The 19,642-nt window shown below is 42.3% G+C and overlaps 1 protein-coding gene across 4 annotated transcripts in view; it reads left to right on the forward strand.

Annotated features, from left to right (window-relative positions):
• TP53BP1 (tumor protein p53 binding protein 1) overlaps positions 1-19,642 on the forward strand; it is a 110,507-nt gene that overhangs the window by 84,032 nt on the left and 6,833 nt on the right. For all 4 annotated transcript variants that reach the window (XR_001882274.1, XR_001882270.1, XR_001882287.1 and 1 more), the window contains 7 exons: positions 700-1,183; positions 5,501-5,653; positions 11,222-11,493; positions 12,174-12,323; positions 12,618-13,048; positions 17,199-17,390; positions 17,808-18,023. Coding sequence is in view for 1 of the 4 variants with exons in the window: in XM_017856260.1 (XP_017711749.1) it covers positions 700-1,183; positions 5,501-5,653; positions 11,222-11,493; positions 12,174-12,323; positions 12,618-13,048; positions 17,199-17,390; positions 17,808-18,023 (1,898 nt within the window). In the remaining 3 variants the exon portion in view is untranslated. The remainder of the gene's footprint in view (positions 1-699; positions 1,184-5,500; positions 5,654-11,221; positions 11,494-12,173; positions 12,324-12,617; positions 13,049-17,198; positions 17,391-17,807; positions 18,024-19,642) is intronic.

Below are 19,642 nucleotides of genomic sequence, written 5' to 3' on the forward strand. Positions count from 1 at the left end.
TTGTAGGAGACATTCAGCAAATACTTGTGGAAAAAAGGAACAAATCACTGATACCCAAATGGGATGACTTATGAAAAGAAATTGGCTATATCTTGAGAACTGTCTTTGAGAAACAATTCATTCTGAAATGTTTAGTTGTAGATATATCAGTATAGCTGACAAAACTAGAATCTACCTACAGCTTTATCCTTTATAAATCAGATTTTCTGTCTTAAAAATATTGGTCAGGGGGGATAAACAGTATCTAGAATGTTAGGAGTCAGTTAAGGAATGTTAGAACCATTCATAAGGCCAGATGAGACATCTTGACCTAATTGATATTTTTTCAAAATAGATCTCTAAGTTGCCCTTCATTGTCTATGACTTCAGTAATGGGTTTACATCTTTTTGTTTACTTCATTTTCCTGCATCAAGTTTCAGAGTTCATAGCTAGTGATGGGAAGAAATTTTATGACTCTTTTATCATCATGGTGGAATTGTTCCAATCTACCATTATTTTTTTTCCAGGAGTGAAATTATAATGAGAGGCCTCCCAAGGTGATAATGCTTGACTACCTGAATTTCTCCCTTCCTTACATTTCTCAAATTGTCAAAATATGGCTCCCCCCTTGCCACTACACACACACACGCGCACACACACACACATTCACACATACACTTGCTTAATTGACATGGCTTCTTTATATGTTGCATTTTCAGGGGGAACTTGCTCCACTTTCCAAGTTCTCAAGGAGAAGAGGAGAAAGAAAAATTGGAGGGTGACCATACAATCAGGCAAAGTCAACAGCCTATGAAGCCCATTAGTCCTGTCAAGGACCCTGTTTCTCCTGCTTCCCAGAAGATGGTCATACAAGGGCCATCCAGTCCTCAAGGAGAGGCAATGGTGACAGATGTGCTAGAAGACCAGAAAGAAGGACGGAATACTAATCAGGAAAATCCTAGTAAGGCCTTGATTGAAAGGCCCAGCCAAAATAACATAGGAATCCAAACCATGGAGTGTTCCCTGAGGGTCCCAGAAACTGTTTCAGCAGCAACCCAGACTATAAAGAATGTGTGTGAGCAGGGGACCAGTACAGTGGACCAGAACTGTGGAAAGCAAGATGCCACAGTTCAGACTGAGAGGGGGAGTGGTGAGAAACCAGTCAGTGCTTCTGGGGATGATACAGAGTCACTCCATAGCCAGGTGAGAGAACATACTAGGGTGCATCAGAGGCCCTGTTTTTGACTTTCAGGATTCTCAGAGAATTTAAGTTGTGGCATGTCTACTTAATGACAATTCTTGAACGTTTTGGACAGAACAGTGGTTGAAAGACAAAAACAACTTTTCCAAGATACAGATATGGTAGTGAAATTGTGGGTAGCTATAGCCATTAGATAGTCTTTTAGGGAAAATGTAGTATTGCTACAGTTTTTTAGGTAGGTCTTTACTGGAGGAGAAAGCCAGAGATTCAGCCTGGGTTTACTCCTGTAATACTCTTCTACATTCACTCATTTCCTTCTCCATAATTTTTTATCCTTCCCTCTAACCATCAGATCTGATTTTTTCTCCCTTAAGTCTATTTCATCATGGTTCTCAGGAATTCAGAGTAGAAGGTAAAGGGGAAAGAAGCAGCATGAAGAATAGTGTATTTCAGTATATGAAACAGAAAGAATGGTAACAGGAATAGAGAGATGGGGAAAAGTCCCCAGGTGACTGGGAACTGCAGAAGAGAGGCTAAACTAGAAGCTAATGTGAGGAAAAGGATTGGGGCTGATGAAAGTGAGGCTGGAGGAATACCAGGTTCCAGGGAATAGAGTGGGGAAGTATTGGTACTAGTAAAAATTAAGTAGGTGGCTGTGCATGGTGGCACATGCCTGAAATCCCAGCACTTTTGGAGGCCCAGGTGGGAGGATTACTTGAGCCCAGGAGTTTGAGACTAGACTGGGCAACATAGTGAGACCTTGTCTCTTAAAAAAAAAAATTGAGTAGATAAAAAGAAGTTGTAGAAATGTATGTGTTAACAAATACATAGAAGTTCACAACATTTCATTGAGTGGCAGAGTGGGATCCATGGCAGAGAAAATTTGGAAGTTACTAGTAAACAGTAGTCTCCGCTTATCAGTGGTTTCTTTTTCTTGGTGGTTTTAGCTGTCCATGGTCAGCTGCAGTCCAAAAATGTTAAATGGGAAATTCTAGAAATAATAAGGTTCAAATTGTGTGCTGTTCTGAGTAATGTGATAAAATCAAGTGCTGCTCCTCTTAGTCCTGGCTAGGATATGAATCCTCCCTTTTTCTAGCATATCCATGTGCCATATATGCTCCCTGCCTGTTAATGACTTAGTAGCTGTCTTGGTTATCAGATCAACTATCATGGTATTGCATTGCTTGTGCTCAAGTAACCCTTGTTTTACTCTCACCCCAAAGTTTGAGAGTAGTGATGCCGACAATCTGAATATGCCAGAGAAGTCATAAAATGCTTCCTCTAAGTGAAAAGGTAAAAGGTCTTAATAAGGAAAGAAAAAAATCATATGCTGAAGTTACTAAAATCTATGGTAAGAACAAATCTGTCCGTGAAATTGTGAACAGTATATTGTTATAGTTTATCTTATTATTAGTTATTAATCTCTTTCTGTGCCTGTTTTATAAATATTATGGGTCTGTATGTATAGGAAGAAACATAGTGTATAGGGTTTGATATTATCTGCAGTTTCAGGCATCCCCTGGGGGTCTTGGCACATATCTCCCTCAGATAATCAGAGATAGTGTAGTGGTCAAATTGTCTTTTCAGTTGCTGTGGTAGATTATCTTCATTTGGGATCTACTTAGGAAATCTTCGTTACTGATGTGCCTCTCATTCCGATTGTCCAAGTTGTTTGTTTTGTAAACATAATATACAGTTCTTATTTATTGAACACCTATGGTACATATGGCATATGAACATTGTGTTCAAGACAGTGCTAAATTTTATGTTATGCAGATTTTAGCGTACTACAAATATATAGATGGTGTATAGAATGACAGAAATTGAAATTGGTGTGCCATCTTTTGAAGAGAGGTTAGCAAATGAGAAAGGCTGTATGCAAGTTTTCCAAGTGTCAGTGCTTTTTAAAAATCCGCTTCATTATAGATAGGATATAGGCTAGTGCTAGTGGAAAAGCATAGGCAGCCTACTTTGACACTCTTGAAATTTTCGTTTATATGTCAAAAAGGACATAGAACCAGGTGGAAGGGAAAGTGTGGTTTTTTCATTTTGTTTCCTTCCCTTAATGGTGGTAAGATCATCCATTTTTTTATTTTACAGACACCTCTTTTCAGAAAAGTATTTGAAGAGAGTAAGCATAGCTTTCTTTTTACCTGCCCCTTTACCTTTTCTCCTTATTCTCTCAGACACGCTGAAGTGTCTGTCTTGCAGTGATCATTCATATGGCTGTTGTAACTGGAAGAATACAGGGAAGCTTCTTGGCTGCTTTCAGCAATATGTAAAGCCCTAAAACCTTTTAGACTTTCTCTGTAGTGGGGAATAGTCTGATTGTGTGTGCAGGCAGGAAGTTCAGGCTGTCATAGTTCCCATGCGTGGGTACCCTGATGATTGAGGTGGGACTGACCTGTGCTGTAACCATTCATTAGACAGAGTTGTGTATGTAGAACTATTTTGAATAATTCGATGAGTAGCATTCCATGCCTTTGATATTACTTATAACTATTCACATAATTTACATATTTCCATTTTAGCAAATATTTCACCTCTGCCAGTTTCCACGTTGAAACTGGAGTGGGGATTATTCCGATAAATTACTGAAAGCTTTTGGCAAATTACTACCACATGTAGGAAAAAAAATGCAGAATTACCATTATTGCATTTGTATGTGTAATTCTTTTTAAAGACTTGGCTACTTTGATACTGAATGCTGAAAGTAAAATCAGCCTACCATAGGGGAGATAAGGTGAGAGACAAAAGTGTGCATTTTCTCTTCAGAATTACGGAGCCAGTGGGGTGTAGGAGGGAGGATAAAGATGTGAAAAAATGTGATACAGTTGTTATTAGAAAACATGTATTTTTTCAGAAATACAGGACTGAAATTCTAGCACTTTTTATTAGCCACAGGCAGGTCCTAGGTAATAAAGGCCGAAAGTCTTAAACTAACTAATGATTAGAGGTGGTAAATAAGGCTTTAAGATCTAATTTGCTAAGAAGTTATCTTTTAAAAATTATCCAGATCTGACTAAAGTATGAACTCGGGCTGTCTGTAAATAGAAAATTATGAACAAGAAATAATGAAGCTGGATACTATATTAGTTAACTCAGTTATTCTTTTGAATAGCAGTAGTTATTAGTTTTTTATTTTTGTAAATAAGAAATAATGCCTTTGAATTTTTTCAGAAGTGTTGAATGAATTTTACCTGTCCTGAATTTTCCAGCAGTTATTTGTCTAGTATAGTACCTGGCACCCTTAAGTTGTTTGATAAATATTTGCCTAATGTTTTTTGAATGAAAGAAGCTCAGTCCCCCTAAGTAATATTATTTAATATAGTTATCATAAAAATGTAGGGTCTTATTTAGCCCTACATTATTCTTGCAGTAGAACTAGATATAAAATCTTAATTTGCTAATTTTTCCATTTCTGAACACTAGCTCAACTCTTTAGTCATAATCTGTTCTTTGGAATAGATGAAATATTTTATATTTAATTCTAGGAGAGATCAGTGTACATTTTTTTTTTTTTTTTGAGACGGAGTCTTGCTCTGTCACCCAGGCTGGAGTGCAGTGGCACGATCTCCACTCACTGCAAGCTCTGCCTCCCGGGTTCATGCCATTCTCCTGCCTCAGCCTCCTGTGTAGCTGGGACTACAGGCGCCCGCCACCGTGCCCAGCTAAGTTTTGTATTTTTAGTAGAGATGGGGTTCCCGTGTTAAGTCAGGATGGTCTTGACCTCCTGACCTCGTGATCCGCCCGTCTCGGCCTCCCAAAGTGCTGGGATTACAGGCGTGAGCTACCGCGCCTGGCCCAGTGTACATTGTTTTAGGTAATGAACTGTGGTTTTTACTTTAATACAGGAAGAACACATAAACTGAGATTAACAGATACATCATTCTGGTTTTATGTAAAAGATTAAAGAGTGCATTCCTTTTATCTAAAGAGCTGTTGATTTAAATGTAAACTTGTTTACTCATTTGCAAGGTAGCATCAGAATTAGAAGAAATATGGTTTAAAAATAATGAACTTTTAGGGGTCAAAGGTTCACCTGAATGTCTGTAGATATAAGTACTAGATGTAATGATTTTGATTTAGACAAAAATAGGTCATTTTAGGTCATGCTCATACAAACTTCTCTTAGCCTCTGGCTATACAACTGATCCATCCCTGGTCTTATCTATAGGTGGATAAAACAAAACAGTTGGAAGATTCTGTCACACTAGATTCATGGAACCTCTGAACAGTTCTCATCATGAAGCATAAGATTTGTGATTTTGACAGCTTGCAGTGAGACCTGTGCTCATGTTCTGTGTCTTCTGTCACAGGGAGAAGAAGAGTTTGATATGCCTCAGCCTCCACATGGTCATGTCTTACATCGTCACATGAGAACAATCCGGGAAGTACGCACACTTGTCACTCGTGTCATTACAGATGTGTATTATGTGGATGGAACAGAAGTAGAAAGAAAAGTAACTGAGGTAACATATACTCTGAGTCTGTGTGGCAAATTTCTTTCTTTCTTTTTTTTTGAGACAGGGTCTCACTTTGTCACCTATGCTGGAATGCAGTGGCATGATTTTGTTTCACTGCAGCCTCTGCCTCCCAGGCTCAAGTGATCCTCCTGCCTCAGCCTTCCATGTAGTTGGTTCTACAGGCATGAACCACCAAGCCTGGCTAATTTTGTTTATGTTTTGGAGGGACAAGGTCCCACTGTGTTTCCCAGACTCGTCTTGAACTCCTAGGCTTAAGTGATCCTCCTTCTTTGGCCTCCCAAAGTGCTGGGATTACAGGTATGGGCTGTTGTCCCTGACCCCACATTTCTTTCTATAGAAAAATTATCTTGACTCTCTACCCCCTCCCCTTTCCTGTGCAACACTTTGTTTTCTTCATCTTTTATTACCAGAGATCGAAGAACAGGGTTAGAAATTAGACTTCCTGCTTTCTAAAGCTTTCCCCAACCGTAGGTTTGATGTTTGACCATTGGTTAGTTAATGAGTCCCATCATGCTTTCCTTTTCTGTAAAGAAGAGATTGATAAATCTCTCTCATGTGTAAAGATTGTATGTATTATTTTAAATCCTTGGAAACTCAAATGAAGTTTAGCACACTGTGTTTAACTACCTGTGTTTTCTCACATATTTTCATGTCTACTCATTCAGTTCTTTGTCACTATCTGTGTGTGGTCATAGACGGGTTGGTAAGAAATGCACCTTTATTTTTTAGTGGGATTCATTATAGACTAGTTACAAATGTCAACTCAGTATTGGCATTTAGTGACTATTTGTTATATTGAATGGCAAAATATGCTGACTTTGTTTACATCTAATAATGAGAGAGGTTAGACAGATTTTCTAGAATTAAAGATCTGGGACCTTTGTTGGTATATGTTAAGATCTGGGAACCATTTTATTAGTTGGTAAGAGGCACAGCTATTTTCTTTTCTTTTCTTTTTTCTTTTTTTTGAGACAGAGTCTTGCTCTGTCACCCAGGCTAGAATGCAGTGGCGCAATCTCAGCTCACTGCAACCTCTGCCTCCCGGGTTCAAGCGATTCTCCTGGCTCAGCCTTCCGAGTCGCTGGGATGACAGGCGCTTGCCACTGTGCCTGGCTAATTTTTGTATTTTTAGTAGAGACAGAGTTTCACCATCTTGGCCAGGCTGGTCTTGAACTCCTGACCTCGTGCTCTGTCCACCTCGGCCTCCCAAAGTGCTGGTATCACAGGCGTGAGCCACCGCGCCCGGCAAGGCACAACTGTTTTCTTCCTTTAAGCAGATACTTTCTTTTAATTCTGTCTGCTGGCCATGTAGGAGGTTGAACTCAGGGAGAGTTAAACTCTAGTATATACTTCTATTAAATAGAATATATTACTGCTATTGTTCAGTGGGCTGTTTGGCCTTCATGTCAGGTAACATTTGATGTTAGTTTGAGGAATTGTTTGTTGTTTGTTTGTTTTACTGTCCAGAGATTATTCAGATTTCATTGGTTTTACAGGCACTCATTGAGAAATTGTTTTTTATTCCCTTTGTTTTTTTGTCACAGAGTCTTACTCTGCTGCCCAGGTTGGAGTGCAGTGGCCCCATCTTGGCCTTCTGGAACCCCTGTCTCCTGGGTTCAAGCGATTCTCCTGCCTCAGCCTCCTGAGTAGCTAGGATTATAGGTGTGTGCCACCATGCACAGCTAATTTTTGTATTTGTAGTAGAGATGGGATTTCACCATGTTGGCCAGGCTGGTCTCGAACTCCTGATCTCAAGTGATCTGCCTTGGCCTCCCAAAGTGCTGGGATTACAGGCGTGAGCCACTGTGCCTGGCCTGTTTTTTATTCTTTGTGTATACCAAATCCCAGAAATAATTCTTTTAAAATACTGCTTTATCTCTATTTTAAAATGTTTTAAAAGATTTTGTTCATGGAACTTTTTTCATGTTATTACTATTTTGGAGAAATTATGAAAAGCAGTTTGCCTTCATGAAAATTTTTGTAACTGTTATAGTCCATATTAAACTCTGTGCCTAGTACACTACATTAAGTGTTAAACACATTACTTCATTTCTTAAAATACATTTTTTATTTTTATGTTTGGATTGCCCAGGCTGGAGTGCAGTGGTGCGATCACGGCTTACTGCAGCCTTGACCTCCTGGCTCAAGGGAGCCTCTCCCTCAGCCTCCTGAGTAGCTGGGACCATAGGCACACACCACCATACCTGCTAATTTTTGTATCTTTTGTAGAGATGGGGTTTCACTGTGTTGCCCAGACTGGTCTTGAACACTGTTCTCAAGCAGTCTTCCTGCCTTGGCCTCCCAAAGCAATGGGATTACAGGCATGAGCTATGGTGCTAGGCCCATTTAATATTTTATATGGTGCTTTCTAAAGTATATTTCTGGAAACAGCAGGCCTCTTAGACAGTTTGATGGAAGGAAAAGATTCCATGGTCATAAATAAGTTTGAGAAACACAAAACACTCTCTTAGTCTGTCTTCTGTTGCTATTAAACACCTGAGACTGGGTAATTGATAAATAAAAGAAATTTATTTCTTATGGTCTAGGAGGCTGGGAAGTCCAAGGTCAAGGGGTTACATCTGGCGAGGGCCTTCTTGTTGGAGGGGACTCTGAAGAGTCCCGAGGCATCACAGGGTATCACATTGCCAGGGGCCTTACAAAAGAGAACCAAATTAGTTTTTGTAACAGACTCACTCTCGTGATAACTAATCCACTTTTGTGATAACTCATTAGTCCATTAGCTCATAATTCCGTTAATCCATGAATGGACTAATCCATTCATGAGGGCAGAGCCCTTATGACTCAATCATCTCTTAAAGGTCCTACTTCTTGATACTGTTAACATTGGGTATTAAATTTCAGCATATGTTTTGGAGGGGCAAATGTTCAAACCATAGCATGCCATTCATCCCTGTCCCCACTAACATGAAAATTCACATATTACCATATTAAAAGTTCTAAGAAGTCCTCTAGTAAGGATACCTATTTTATTCTGTTCAACCCAGCACTTCCCAAACTTATTTGACCATTAGCATTTTTAAAGTAATACCTGTTTTTTCCCTATGGAAGATAGTTTGGGAAGCACTACCATACTTAAATAATGATAGTGACTAGCATTTATTGAGCACATACTATGTGCTAAGCACGTTAGTGAATTAACTTATTTAATCCTTAAACAACTATGCTATGATAGATCCAGTTATTATTCTCATTTTGCAGATGTGGAAACAGAAGTATATCAAATTAAAATAGGCCACTGAGAATGATGACAGAAGTAGAAATGGGGAAGATAGGCTATGAAGCTAAGGTCTTCATGGATGAGAGAGGGTGATTTGGAGAATGTTAGCGGATAACAACTAGGGAGGGGGTAAAGATAGTTTTAAGAAAATGGCAAATAGTGGTTTTGAAGGAGAGGAGGTGGGGAAATAGAAATGGTCTGTAAATGGCAATGGGGAGCAAGGAGGTATCTCATCTCAAAATTCTTGAATGGAGCTTTGGCTGAAAGAAACCAGCCTCTGCTAGAAAGAGCTGTAGGAGATGTGAGATGCACTGGGGATATCTAGGATTCATTCATTGAAGGCAGAGAAATGAAGGGAGGATCATAGATTGTTTTGTATCTGTTGAATTTCAGGTGTTTGTGGTAAATCCAAGTAGAAATTTGTATAAGCTGAGTCATTGTATTCTTGGTAGATAAGGAAGGATGAGTGTGGTGAGACTGACGAGGGAAAGCACATGAGAATGAGGAAAGGAATAAAAACAGAGTCCTGGGAAATACTGATTTTAAAGGAACACACAGAGAAAGAGGAACCCAGAAAAGCATAAATAGAAGTAGCCAAAGAGGTAGACCAGAAGAAAGAGAAAAGTGTTTCTGTGGATTTTAAAGGAGGAGAGATTTCCAAGAAGGAGGGATCAGAGATAATTATTTAATCATTTTATAGTATTATGTAAATATATACGTATGTGTGTCATTATATACTGTCTCCCCATGGAGATTGATTTTTTTCAAGGTGGAGTCTCTGTTGTTCAGGCTGGAGTGCAGTGGCACGATCTCTGCTCACTGCAAGCTCCGCCTCCCAGGTTCACAAGTGATTCTCCTGCCTCAGCCTTTTGAGTACCTGGGGACTACAGGAGTGTACCAACATGCCCGGCTATTTTTTTTTTGTGTTGTTTTAGTAGAGATGGGGTTTCACCATGATGGCCAGACTGGTCTTGAACTCCTGACCTCAAGTGATCCACCTGCCTCTGCCTCCCAAAATGCCTGGATTACAGGCGTGAGCCACCGTGCCTGGCCTCCCAAAAGGAATTCTAAACTCTATGAGGGAAGGATCTATCTTATCCATTTCCATATCCCCTCTGGCAATTAACAATATTGCGTAAACACTCTAGACTAGGAAGGCAGATGTGTCATACTCATGCTATAATTTCTCTGTGCTGTGCCCATGGTGGACACTGGTGATTGGTCTTAGAATCTTTTCCCACTAAGTCTGGGATTTAGCCTCCAGAAGACTTCTTAAAACTGAGCACCAGGCAACTGCTCATCAAAGTAGGCATATGAGATAAAGCCAGTTTGACTTTCTTGTAATCTATAGATACTTACAACGTTTTTGTCCCTCATTTTTCCAAATGGTAATACTATTTTAGCCTTTTTTTTTCTTTTCTTTTTTTTTTGAGACAGGGTCTCATGCTGTCGCCTAGGCTGGAGTGCAGTGGCATGATCCCAGCTCACTGCAGCCTTGACTTCCAAGCCTAAGCGATCCTCCCACCTCAGACTTCCGAGTAGCTGGGACTACAGGTGTGCACTCCCACGCCTGGCTAATAGTTTTATTTTCATATGGAGACCGGTTCTCACTATGTTGCCTAGGGTGGTCTCAAACACCTGGACTCAAGGAATCCTTCCGCCGTGGCCTCCCAAAGTGCTGGGATTACAGGTGTGAGCCACCACACCTGACCCCTTTTAGCCTATTTTTGCATATACTTTTCTATTGCTCAGTTCTATTTTCTATTGATCAGTTATTGAAAGGTAATGGGAAATAACTAATGTCAGAACATGTAGTGCTGTCCACTGTTAATGAAGTACCTAGAAGGGCTCCTGACCACTCGTGTTCTCCTCTCACCTGCCTACCTCCTTGCCTGTCTTCGCTAAGATAAGAATTTACCTCTGTCTTCTCGGTTAGAATGCTTGCTGGTAGCCAGAGGTTGTGAACTTATCCAATAAAAAGATAAACTCTTTCTTACCAATATAGTACCATCTTTATTTTATATTTTATTGAGATACAATATAGTCCCATTAGAATGAACAATTCTTCTCAGAATCACCTGGGGGAGAAAAAAAAAGAAAAAAAAAGAACAGATCCTAAACGTTCAGTGGCTTTTGAAAATTTTATGTAACCACTACTCAAAACAGATACAGAACATTCCCATTATTGCAGAAAGTCTCCTCCTGATTCTCACCTTTTTGAATTATTTTGTGCCATCTGTAGGATTTTCCAACCATCATATTAGCATTGTGTTATTATGGCGTCTTTTATCTTCTGTATCTATTTTTTCCTGCAGGAGACTGAAGAGCCAATTGTAGAGTGTCAGGAGTGTGAAACTGAAGTTTCCCCTTCACAGACTGGGGGCTCCTCAGGTGACCTGGGGGATATCAGCTCCTTCTCCTCCAAGGCATCCAGCTTACACCGCACATCAAGTGGGACAAGTCTCTCAGCTATGCACAGCAGTGGCAGCTCAGGGAAAGGAGCCGGACCACTCAAAGGGAAAACCAGCGGGACAGAACCCGCAGATTTTGCCTTACCCAGCTCACGAGGAGGCCCAGGAAAACTGAGGTGCAGACAGGGTCTCCAGAGAGAGAGAACCACAGCAGGGGCAGGGGTGCTGACATTTTAATATCACAGGAAAAGGGGAGTAATGGGAAATTCCCCATCCTCCATTAAAGATAAATCAACTTCCCCTCCTCACTGTTTGCCCTCTTGCTGTTTTGGGTTTGCATGGGAAGTAGGGTGGAGCCTTGTGGCAGGTAGATTTCATTGGCAAAGCAGCCCCTGAGAAAATGTAGGTAACAGGGGAGGGGACTTTGGGGAATTTATCATCTGGTGGGCACATGCTCCTACCACAGCATTTTTATGATTTAGCTGGGAGTACAGGAAGTTTGGGATAATAGCCCCAACTTAATATATCCCCTAGCTTTTTGTTATTCTTTGCAGGTGTCCAGAGCCTAAAGTAGAGGAGGAGGCATAGCAGAAATGGGGTGTGCTGTTTTTGCAGCAGCAGTAGGAAGCTTTGTCAGAGGGAATAGACTTACATGAAGGAGAATGTCCTTTACTTGTTATCCCACGCTCCCCACTCCCTGGATGAGATTTGGTGGTGGGTGTGTGAACCAGCTTCCTGCTGCCCTGAAGGCTCAGCACATGTAGGCCTGTCATGTAGTCTGAGGGCCCAGGGGAGACTTTTTGAAGAAAAGATTCAGTAGCAGGTGCTATCAGACTAACTTGTCTTCATTCTCTAGTCCTAGAAAAGGGGTCAGTCAGACAGGGACGCCAGTGTGTGAGGAGGATGGTGATGCAGGCCTTGGCATCAGACAGGGAGGGAAGGCTCCAGTCACGCCTCGTGGGCGCGGGCGAAGGGGCCGCCCACCTTCTCGGACCACTGGAACCAGGTACCTGGGTAGTGTGAGATAAACTAACTTACTTGTTCAGAAAAAAAGGGAATAGAGAGAAGAGAGGGGAGTAGAGAGTTCGTGGGGTATCAGGAGGGAGAAGAGGGGCCCATAGTGACTGGGGAGTGGGTAGGGATCAGAGCGAGGCCACAGAGAGACCAGGCTCGTGCCTGTGATGGGGTTTTCAAAGAATGGGCTGAGGAGACCCATGGACAAAGGAGTGGGAAAATTGGTAGATACGTACTTCTGTGTTCTTGTTCTCACCGGCTTCTCCTATTCCTTATCTCTCTTTAGAGAAACAGCTGTGCCTGGCCCCTTGGGCATAGAGGACATTTCACCTAACTTGTCACCAGATGATAAATCCTTCAGCCGTGTTGTGCCCCGAGTGCCAGACTCCACCAGACGAACAGATGTGGGTGCTGGTGCTTTGCGTCGTAGCGACTCTCCAGAAATTCCTTTCCAGGCTGCTACTGGCCCTTCTGATGGCTTAGATGCCTCCTCTCCAGGGAACAGCTTTGTAGGGCTCCGTGTTGTAGCCAAGTGGTCATCCAATGGCTACTTTTACTCTGGGAAAATCACGCGAGATGTCGGAGCTGGGAAGTACAAATTGCTCTTTGATGATGGGTACGAATGTGATGTGTTGGGCAAAGACATTCTGTTATGTGACCCCATCCCGCTGGACACTGAAGTGACAGCCCTCTCGGAGGATGAGTATTTCAGTGCAGGTAATGAAAGAAGCAGAGTTTGTAGAGATTTTTTTGTGCCTTGGGGCAATACTCTGTTATGTTAGTAATTACCAAGACATTACTTGGTACTTTTCTGGGGTCTCTAAAGTCAGAAATTTCATTCCTACAAAATTGGTTACTCTTGCCACTGACTTTTCTGTTTGTTCATTTGTTTTTGAATAAACTTAATTTGGAATATTTTAGATAATTTACAGAAAATTTGCGAAGTACAGAGTACTGCTAGTAGAGTTCCCATATAACCCTCATCCAGCTTTCCCTATTGTTGACATCTGGTGTTAACATGGGACATTTGTCAAAACTAAAAATCCAACCTTGGTTTATTACTGTTAACAAAACTTTAGACTATATTTGGATTTCACTAGCTTTTCCATAATGTTCTTTTTCTCTTCAGCGTCCAACATTGCATTTAGTCATTGTATATCCTTTGGTCTGCTCTGATTTGTGGCAATTTCTCAGTCTTTTTTTTTTTTTTTTTTTTTTTTTTGAGACGGAGTCTCGCTCTGTCGCCCGGGCTGGAGTGCAGTGGCCGGATCTCAGCTCACTGCAAGCTCCGCCCCCCGGGTTTACGCCATTCTCCTGCCTCAGCCTCCCAAGTAGCTGGGACTACAGGCGCCCACCACCTTGCCCGGCTAGTTTTTTTATTTTTTTTAGTAGAGACGGGGTTTCACCGTGTTAGCCAGGATGGTCTCGATCTCCTGACCTTGTGATCCGCCAGTCTCGGCCTCCCAAAGTGCTGGGATTATAGGCTTGAGCCACCGCGCCCGGCCAGTCTTTTGTTTTTCATGACCTTTTTGTTTTTCATGACGGTTTTGGGGAGTCCTGGTCAGGTATTTTGTAGAATGTCCCTCAATTTGCGTTTGTCTTGTATTTTCTCATTAGACTGGAGTTCTGGGATATTTTAAAAAGAATGCCACATAGATGGCTGGGTCTGGTAGCTCGTGCCTGTAATTCCAGCACTTTGGGAGTCCAAAGCAGGGGGATCACTTGAGGCCAGGAGTTTGAGACCAGCCTGAAACATAGTGAGACCCTGTCTCTTAAAAAAAAAAAAAAAAAAAAAAAAGGAACATAAATTAGCAGGGCATGGTGGCACATGCTTGTAGTCCTAGCTACTCAGGAGGATGAGGCAGGCGGATTGCTTAAGCTCAGGAGTTTGAGTCCGCAGTGAGCTATGATCATGACACTGCACTCTAGCCTGGGAAACAGAGTAAGACCCTGTCTCTTAAAAATGTGAAATGCCCTTCTCATGTTATCAGGAACTGGGAACGTTTGTGATGATGATGATGTATCCACATGACAGACATCACCGATGATGTTAATCTTCATCACTGGTTAAAGTTGTATTTACCAGATTTCTCCACTTTTTTTGAGACAGTCTCACTCACTCTGTTGCCCAGGCTAGAGTGCAGTAGTGCGGTCTTGGCTCACTGCGACCTCTAGCTTCCGGGTACAAGTGATTCTCCTGCCTCAGTCTCCCGAGTAGCTAGGATTACAGGTGTGGCCCACCACACCTGGCTAATTTTTGTATTTTTAGTAGAGACAGGGTTTTGCCATATTGGCCAGGCTGGTTTCGAACTCCTGAGCTCAGGTGATCTACCTGCCTTGGCCTCCCAAAGTGCTGGGCTTGCAGGCGTGAGCCACCGCATCTGGCCTTCTCCACTTTAAAGTTAGTGTTTTTCCCTTTCCATACTCTCTTCTTTTTTAAAGCTTAACTACCTGCTTTGATTGGAGCCCAGCAGGTGAGTATGGCTGATATATTGAGATATTTTTGCTTAGGGAGAAGTTTTTAGTGCTGTGTCTGTAGGCCTGCACATCTACCACTTATTCTCTGGTTTGAAAACGGTGCCTTTTATTTTTGAAGTAGGTGATATTGGTGATAGTGAGAGGTTTATGCTTGTTGTTAGTGCTTCATGTGCTAGTTCTTTGAATATATTGTCTCCTTTCTATAGAAATAATTTGAAGATACCTATTTGTGTTGAGTTTGTCATTTAAAACATCTTTCTGAGGACTTTTGAACACAGATTGGGATATAATGGGGAAAATGGCTTTCTTTTTTTTTTTTTGAGACACAGTTTCAGTCTGCCTCCTAGGCTGGAGTACAGTGGCGTGATCTCGGCTCACCGCAACCTCTGCCTCCCGGGTTCAAGTGATTCTTGTGCCTCAGCCTCCCGAGTAGCTGGGATTACAGGCACGCACCACCACCTGGTGGTACGTAAAAGTAGCACCACCTGGCTACTTTTTTGTGTGTTTTTAGTAGAGATGGGGTTTTGCCACACTGGCCAGGCTGGTCTTGAACTCCCAACCTCAACTTAACTGCCTGCAGTTAACTGATTACAGACGTAAGCCACCATGCCCGGCCAAAAAATAGCTTTTTTTTTTTTTTTTAAACAGAGCCTTGCTCTATCACCCAGGCTGGAGTGCAATGGCATGATCTCGGCTCACTGCAGCCTCCGCCTCTGGGGTACAAGTGATTCAGCCTCCCAAATAGCTGCGATTACAGGTGCCTGCCACAACACCTGGTTAATTTTTGTATTTTAGTAGAGAAGGGGTTTCATCATGTTGGTCAGGCTGGTCTTGAACTCCTGACCTCAAGCAATCCACCTGCCTCAGCCTCCCAAAGTGCTGGGATTATAGTAGTGAGCCACTGATCCCGGCCGGAAAAATGGCTTTTTATTGGAGTCCATCCAGGCTTCTCTTGTATTTGGAATCCTCTGAGTAATTGTTGTTTGCCCCTTTGTTCATTATTAAATGGGCCACTTCACCTTCTAGTTCTGGATAACATTGTTAGCTGTATATGGGATCAGTTGGGAGTAGCACATGGATTGGGGTCTTTTACTGTGACTCATTGTATCAAATGCATTCCTTCTTTCAGGTGTAAAGCTACTCTGAGGGGTTCATATTTGGCCTTTTAAAGACAAAGTTCTGTAACAAGAGTGAACTGTGGCGTCAAGGTGTGGGGATTCTGTGTCCCATTTCTTGAGGCTGTTCACTAATGTCAACACTAGACTGCTTCTAGTTCTAGTAACTCTTCATTAGTGTGAAGTATATTGTTGGCCTTGGGCTTCTTTGTGTTTTTGAGGGAGACTTTGTGACTTAGTTTGGGGATAGAGATTTAAGCAAGGAGATGAACAAGTAAGGGAAAAGGGAGTGATTCCACAGGATAGAGAGAGAACCAAGGCTTGCTTTCTCTGCATTAGTTTCCTTGAGTGGGGTAGGCTCTGGGTTTCTTTTAGCTCATCATTCAAGCATAGGCTAATGGGTGAGAAGAAATTGGACCTTTCTGTGTATAGGAATGAAAATATTCATAATACTGCCTTGTTTTTGTTTATGTGTGTGGGAGTAGGGGTGTGTGTGTGTGTATCTATAGCTGTAGTATGTGTGTGTGTTGTAAATTGTTTATTCATTGATAGGAAGAAGTGTTCTTTTTCACAGGATTAGTAATGGGTCCCATCCAAGATCACACAGCTTGGTGGCAGCAGAATTAGGCCTAAGCTCAGGTCTCCTGAATTCTAGCTTAGTTTCCTTTTACATCCCACATTTTGTTCCTTCTAACATAAAGGCCTTATCGTCAGGTTTTGAATCAGTGCAGGAAAGTAGATAATAGAGAGGAAGATTAGGTAGGAGAGGCAGGATCTGTTTCTTCCTTTCTTTGCTCTCTATCTCTAATTTTGCTACACACACAGACAAAAAACACACACATGCTGTCTCTTAGAATGATGTCATTTTTCACCTACAGCTTAACTCAAGACTTGCCACTCGGCCTCCCAGGGAACCAAGAAGGAAAGGTTTAGAAGTTGTAATGGAATTTTTAGGAAACCACATGCCATTTCACTTCATGGAAATCATTTGAACCACTGGCAATCCATAATGGCTGTCTTTGGGAAGTTTTATTTGATAACTAAAGGATACCTTCTGTCAAGAAACTTTCCTGTCCTAATCCCAGTGTAGTAGCTACATATATCCTAAGTGTTACTGATTGGGATTGACAACTGGGATTTTGTTAAGTCCTAACTTCAGTCCACTGTTGGATCTCTAAATTCCCTAACTCAGGCCTGCTTTGCAGAGCCCTTGTGAGAGGGTGCTAAGGAGCCTAAGACAACAGCAAGCTTCTTTTATGCTTTCTGCCCCCCAGGAGTGGTGAAAGGACATAGGAAGGAGTCTGGGGAACTGTACTACAGCATTGAAAAAGAAGGCCAAAGAAAGTGGTATAAGCGAATGGCTGTCATCCTGTCCTTGGAGCAAGGAAACAGACTGAGAGAGCAGTATGGGCTTGGCCCCTATGAGGCAGTAACACCTCTCACAAAGGCAGCAGATATCAGCTTAGGTAAGACCTTTGCTTCCTGAACAGCTGCTTTTGGGCTTCTGTTCTGCTTACAGTGGGAGGGGGAGTTTCTGAACCTGTCAGGAATGTTTCCCTAACTTTTATTATTCCTGTATGTGGCTTATCAGATGGTGATGAGCTGTCATTTTCTAGAGCTACTGCCTTATCTGTTTCCTTCTTAGTACCAAACAAAGTCCTTAGGGTTTTTCTGGCCTCCTCAGTTCTATAGGGGACTAAACACATTTCAGTCATGGCAAAGACTAGATCAAAAAATATTATGGCCTTAAAAAGAAGCTTCTTGGCCTCGTGGGAAGTGGGGGAAGGAACACTGTGGTAGCTGAATCAGGGTCTGCCCAGCTTCTTGGAGTTCAGGACCTCATAACATAGAATTTGACCAACCTTTGGCTTATCCTGCCATAGACAATTTGGTGGAAGGGAAGCGGAAACGGCGCAGTAACGTCAGCTCCCCAGCCACCCCTACTGCCTCCAGTAGCAGCAGCACAACCCCTACCCGAAAGATCACAGAAAGTCCTCGTGCCTCCATGGGAGTTCTCTCAGGCAAAAGAAAACTTATCACTTCTGAAGAGGAACGGTCCCCTGCCAAGCGAGGTCGCAAGTCTGCCACCGTAAAACCTGGTAAGTGCTCCTTTTTGCCTCATTCTTCCTTCATACCATGGCAGAATGCAGGGCCAGCTGCTGGAAAAATGGAGCTTAGTATGTGGCAGTGGCCCTTCTGTCCTGTTATAAAGTTGGGGTCCTGCCCAAGCCCACAGGTGATATTCAGGGACAGCTCACTGTATCCCTCCTCCCCCATCCTCTGCAGACTCTAGTGCAGATAGATAGGAAGGCCAGAATCAGCCGAGTGTAGTGGTGGGTGCCTGTAATCCCAGCTACTGGGGAGGCTGAGGTAGGAGAATCGCTTGAACCCAGGAAGGTGGAGGTTGCAGTGAGCCGAAATTGCACCATTGCACTCCAGCCTGGGCAACAAGAGTGAAACTCTGTCTCCAGAAAAAAAAAAAAAAAAAAAAGACCAGGACTTGATCACACCATTCTTTGACTACTATATGGGTTCTAGGAGGGAAAGGAGAAGTATTGAAATGTAAGCAGATTCAAAATAGGTGTAATTTCTCTTTGCTTGCACCACCATCTTCTTGGAAATTCTGCTCTCCTCTCTCTTGTGCTTGGGCCCTCTAGCTTTCTCAGACTTCCTATTGAAAGGTCATGGCTGGGCATGGTGGCTCACGCCTGTAGTCCCAGCACTTTGGGTGGCCGAGGTTGGGGGATCACTTGAGGTCAGGAGTTCAAGACCAGCCTGGCTAACATGGCAAAACCCTGTCTCTGCTAAAAATACAAAAAAAAATTAGCTGGGCGTGGTGGCACATGCCTGTAATCCCAGCTACTCAGGAGGCTAAGGCAGTAGAATCACTTGAACCTGGGAGGCGGAGGTTGCAGTGGGCCGAGATCACGCCACAGCACTCCATCCTGGGTGACAGAGTGAGACTCCATCTCAAAAAAAAAAAGGTCATATCTCAGTGTGCTCTTCCTTCTTCCCATTATCCCCAAAACAACCACTTTCCAGTCCCTAGCATTCAATAATTAAGAAAGGAGTTCATTTCATCTGTTGTTCATTGAGTCCCTACTGTGACCCAGGCCCAGCTGCTACGGGTTCAGGAGATTACAGAGGTAAAATCAGTCTATTCCCTTTTGGAACTTTCTCAGGCTAGCAAACTGATGAAACTCCATTGATTGTTACATTGTCCTGGCACCAGAGCTCCTCTTATTTCCTAAGTATTTGAATTGTGTCATCTCCTTGTCTACCCAACTGCTGCTGTGTTTCAGGGTATTTAAAAACAATAACAATAATCTTTATTGAATATTTACTGTATGAGGCATAGCGCTCAGTGCTTCACACATACTACCTCACATATAACCCCTATGAAGTATAGGTGCTAGAATGAGTTTTCCAGTTGAAGACTCTGAGGCACAGAAAACAGAAAAGTTGGCTAACTTTCCCAACATGACAAAGTCAGTCAGGATTCAAACTTTGTTGGTCTTCACTTCTAATTCCAGCCTCGTTTATATAACATCATATTGCCTCTGAGACTGTTTTCTTGCTCCTGGTTTTATTTTAGGGAGGCATGCATGACCTGTCTGTCATCTTAGCCTCCTAATGAACCTACGATTCAGCTTCTCCAGGTCAGGTATCTGTTTTTTTTTCTGAAGGACTTATTGGGGCACTCTTGGCATGGGTGTTC

The sequence above is a fragment of the Rhinopithecus bieti genome, unplaced genomic scaffold, assembly GCF_001698545.2.
Source record: "Rhinopithecus bieti isolate Rb0 unplaced genomic scaffold, ASM169854v2 scaffold_495, whole genome shotgun sequence".
NCBI classification, from domain to species: Eukaryota; Metazoa; Chordata; class Mammalia; order Primates; family Cercopithecidae; genus Rhinopithecus; species Rhinopithecus bieti.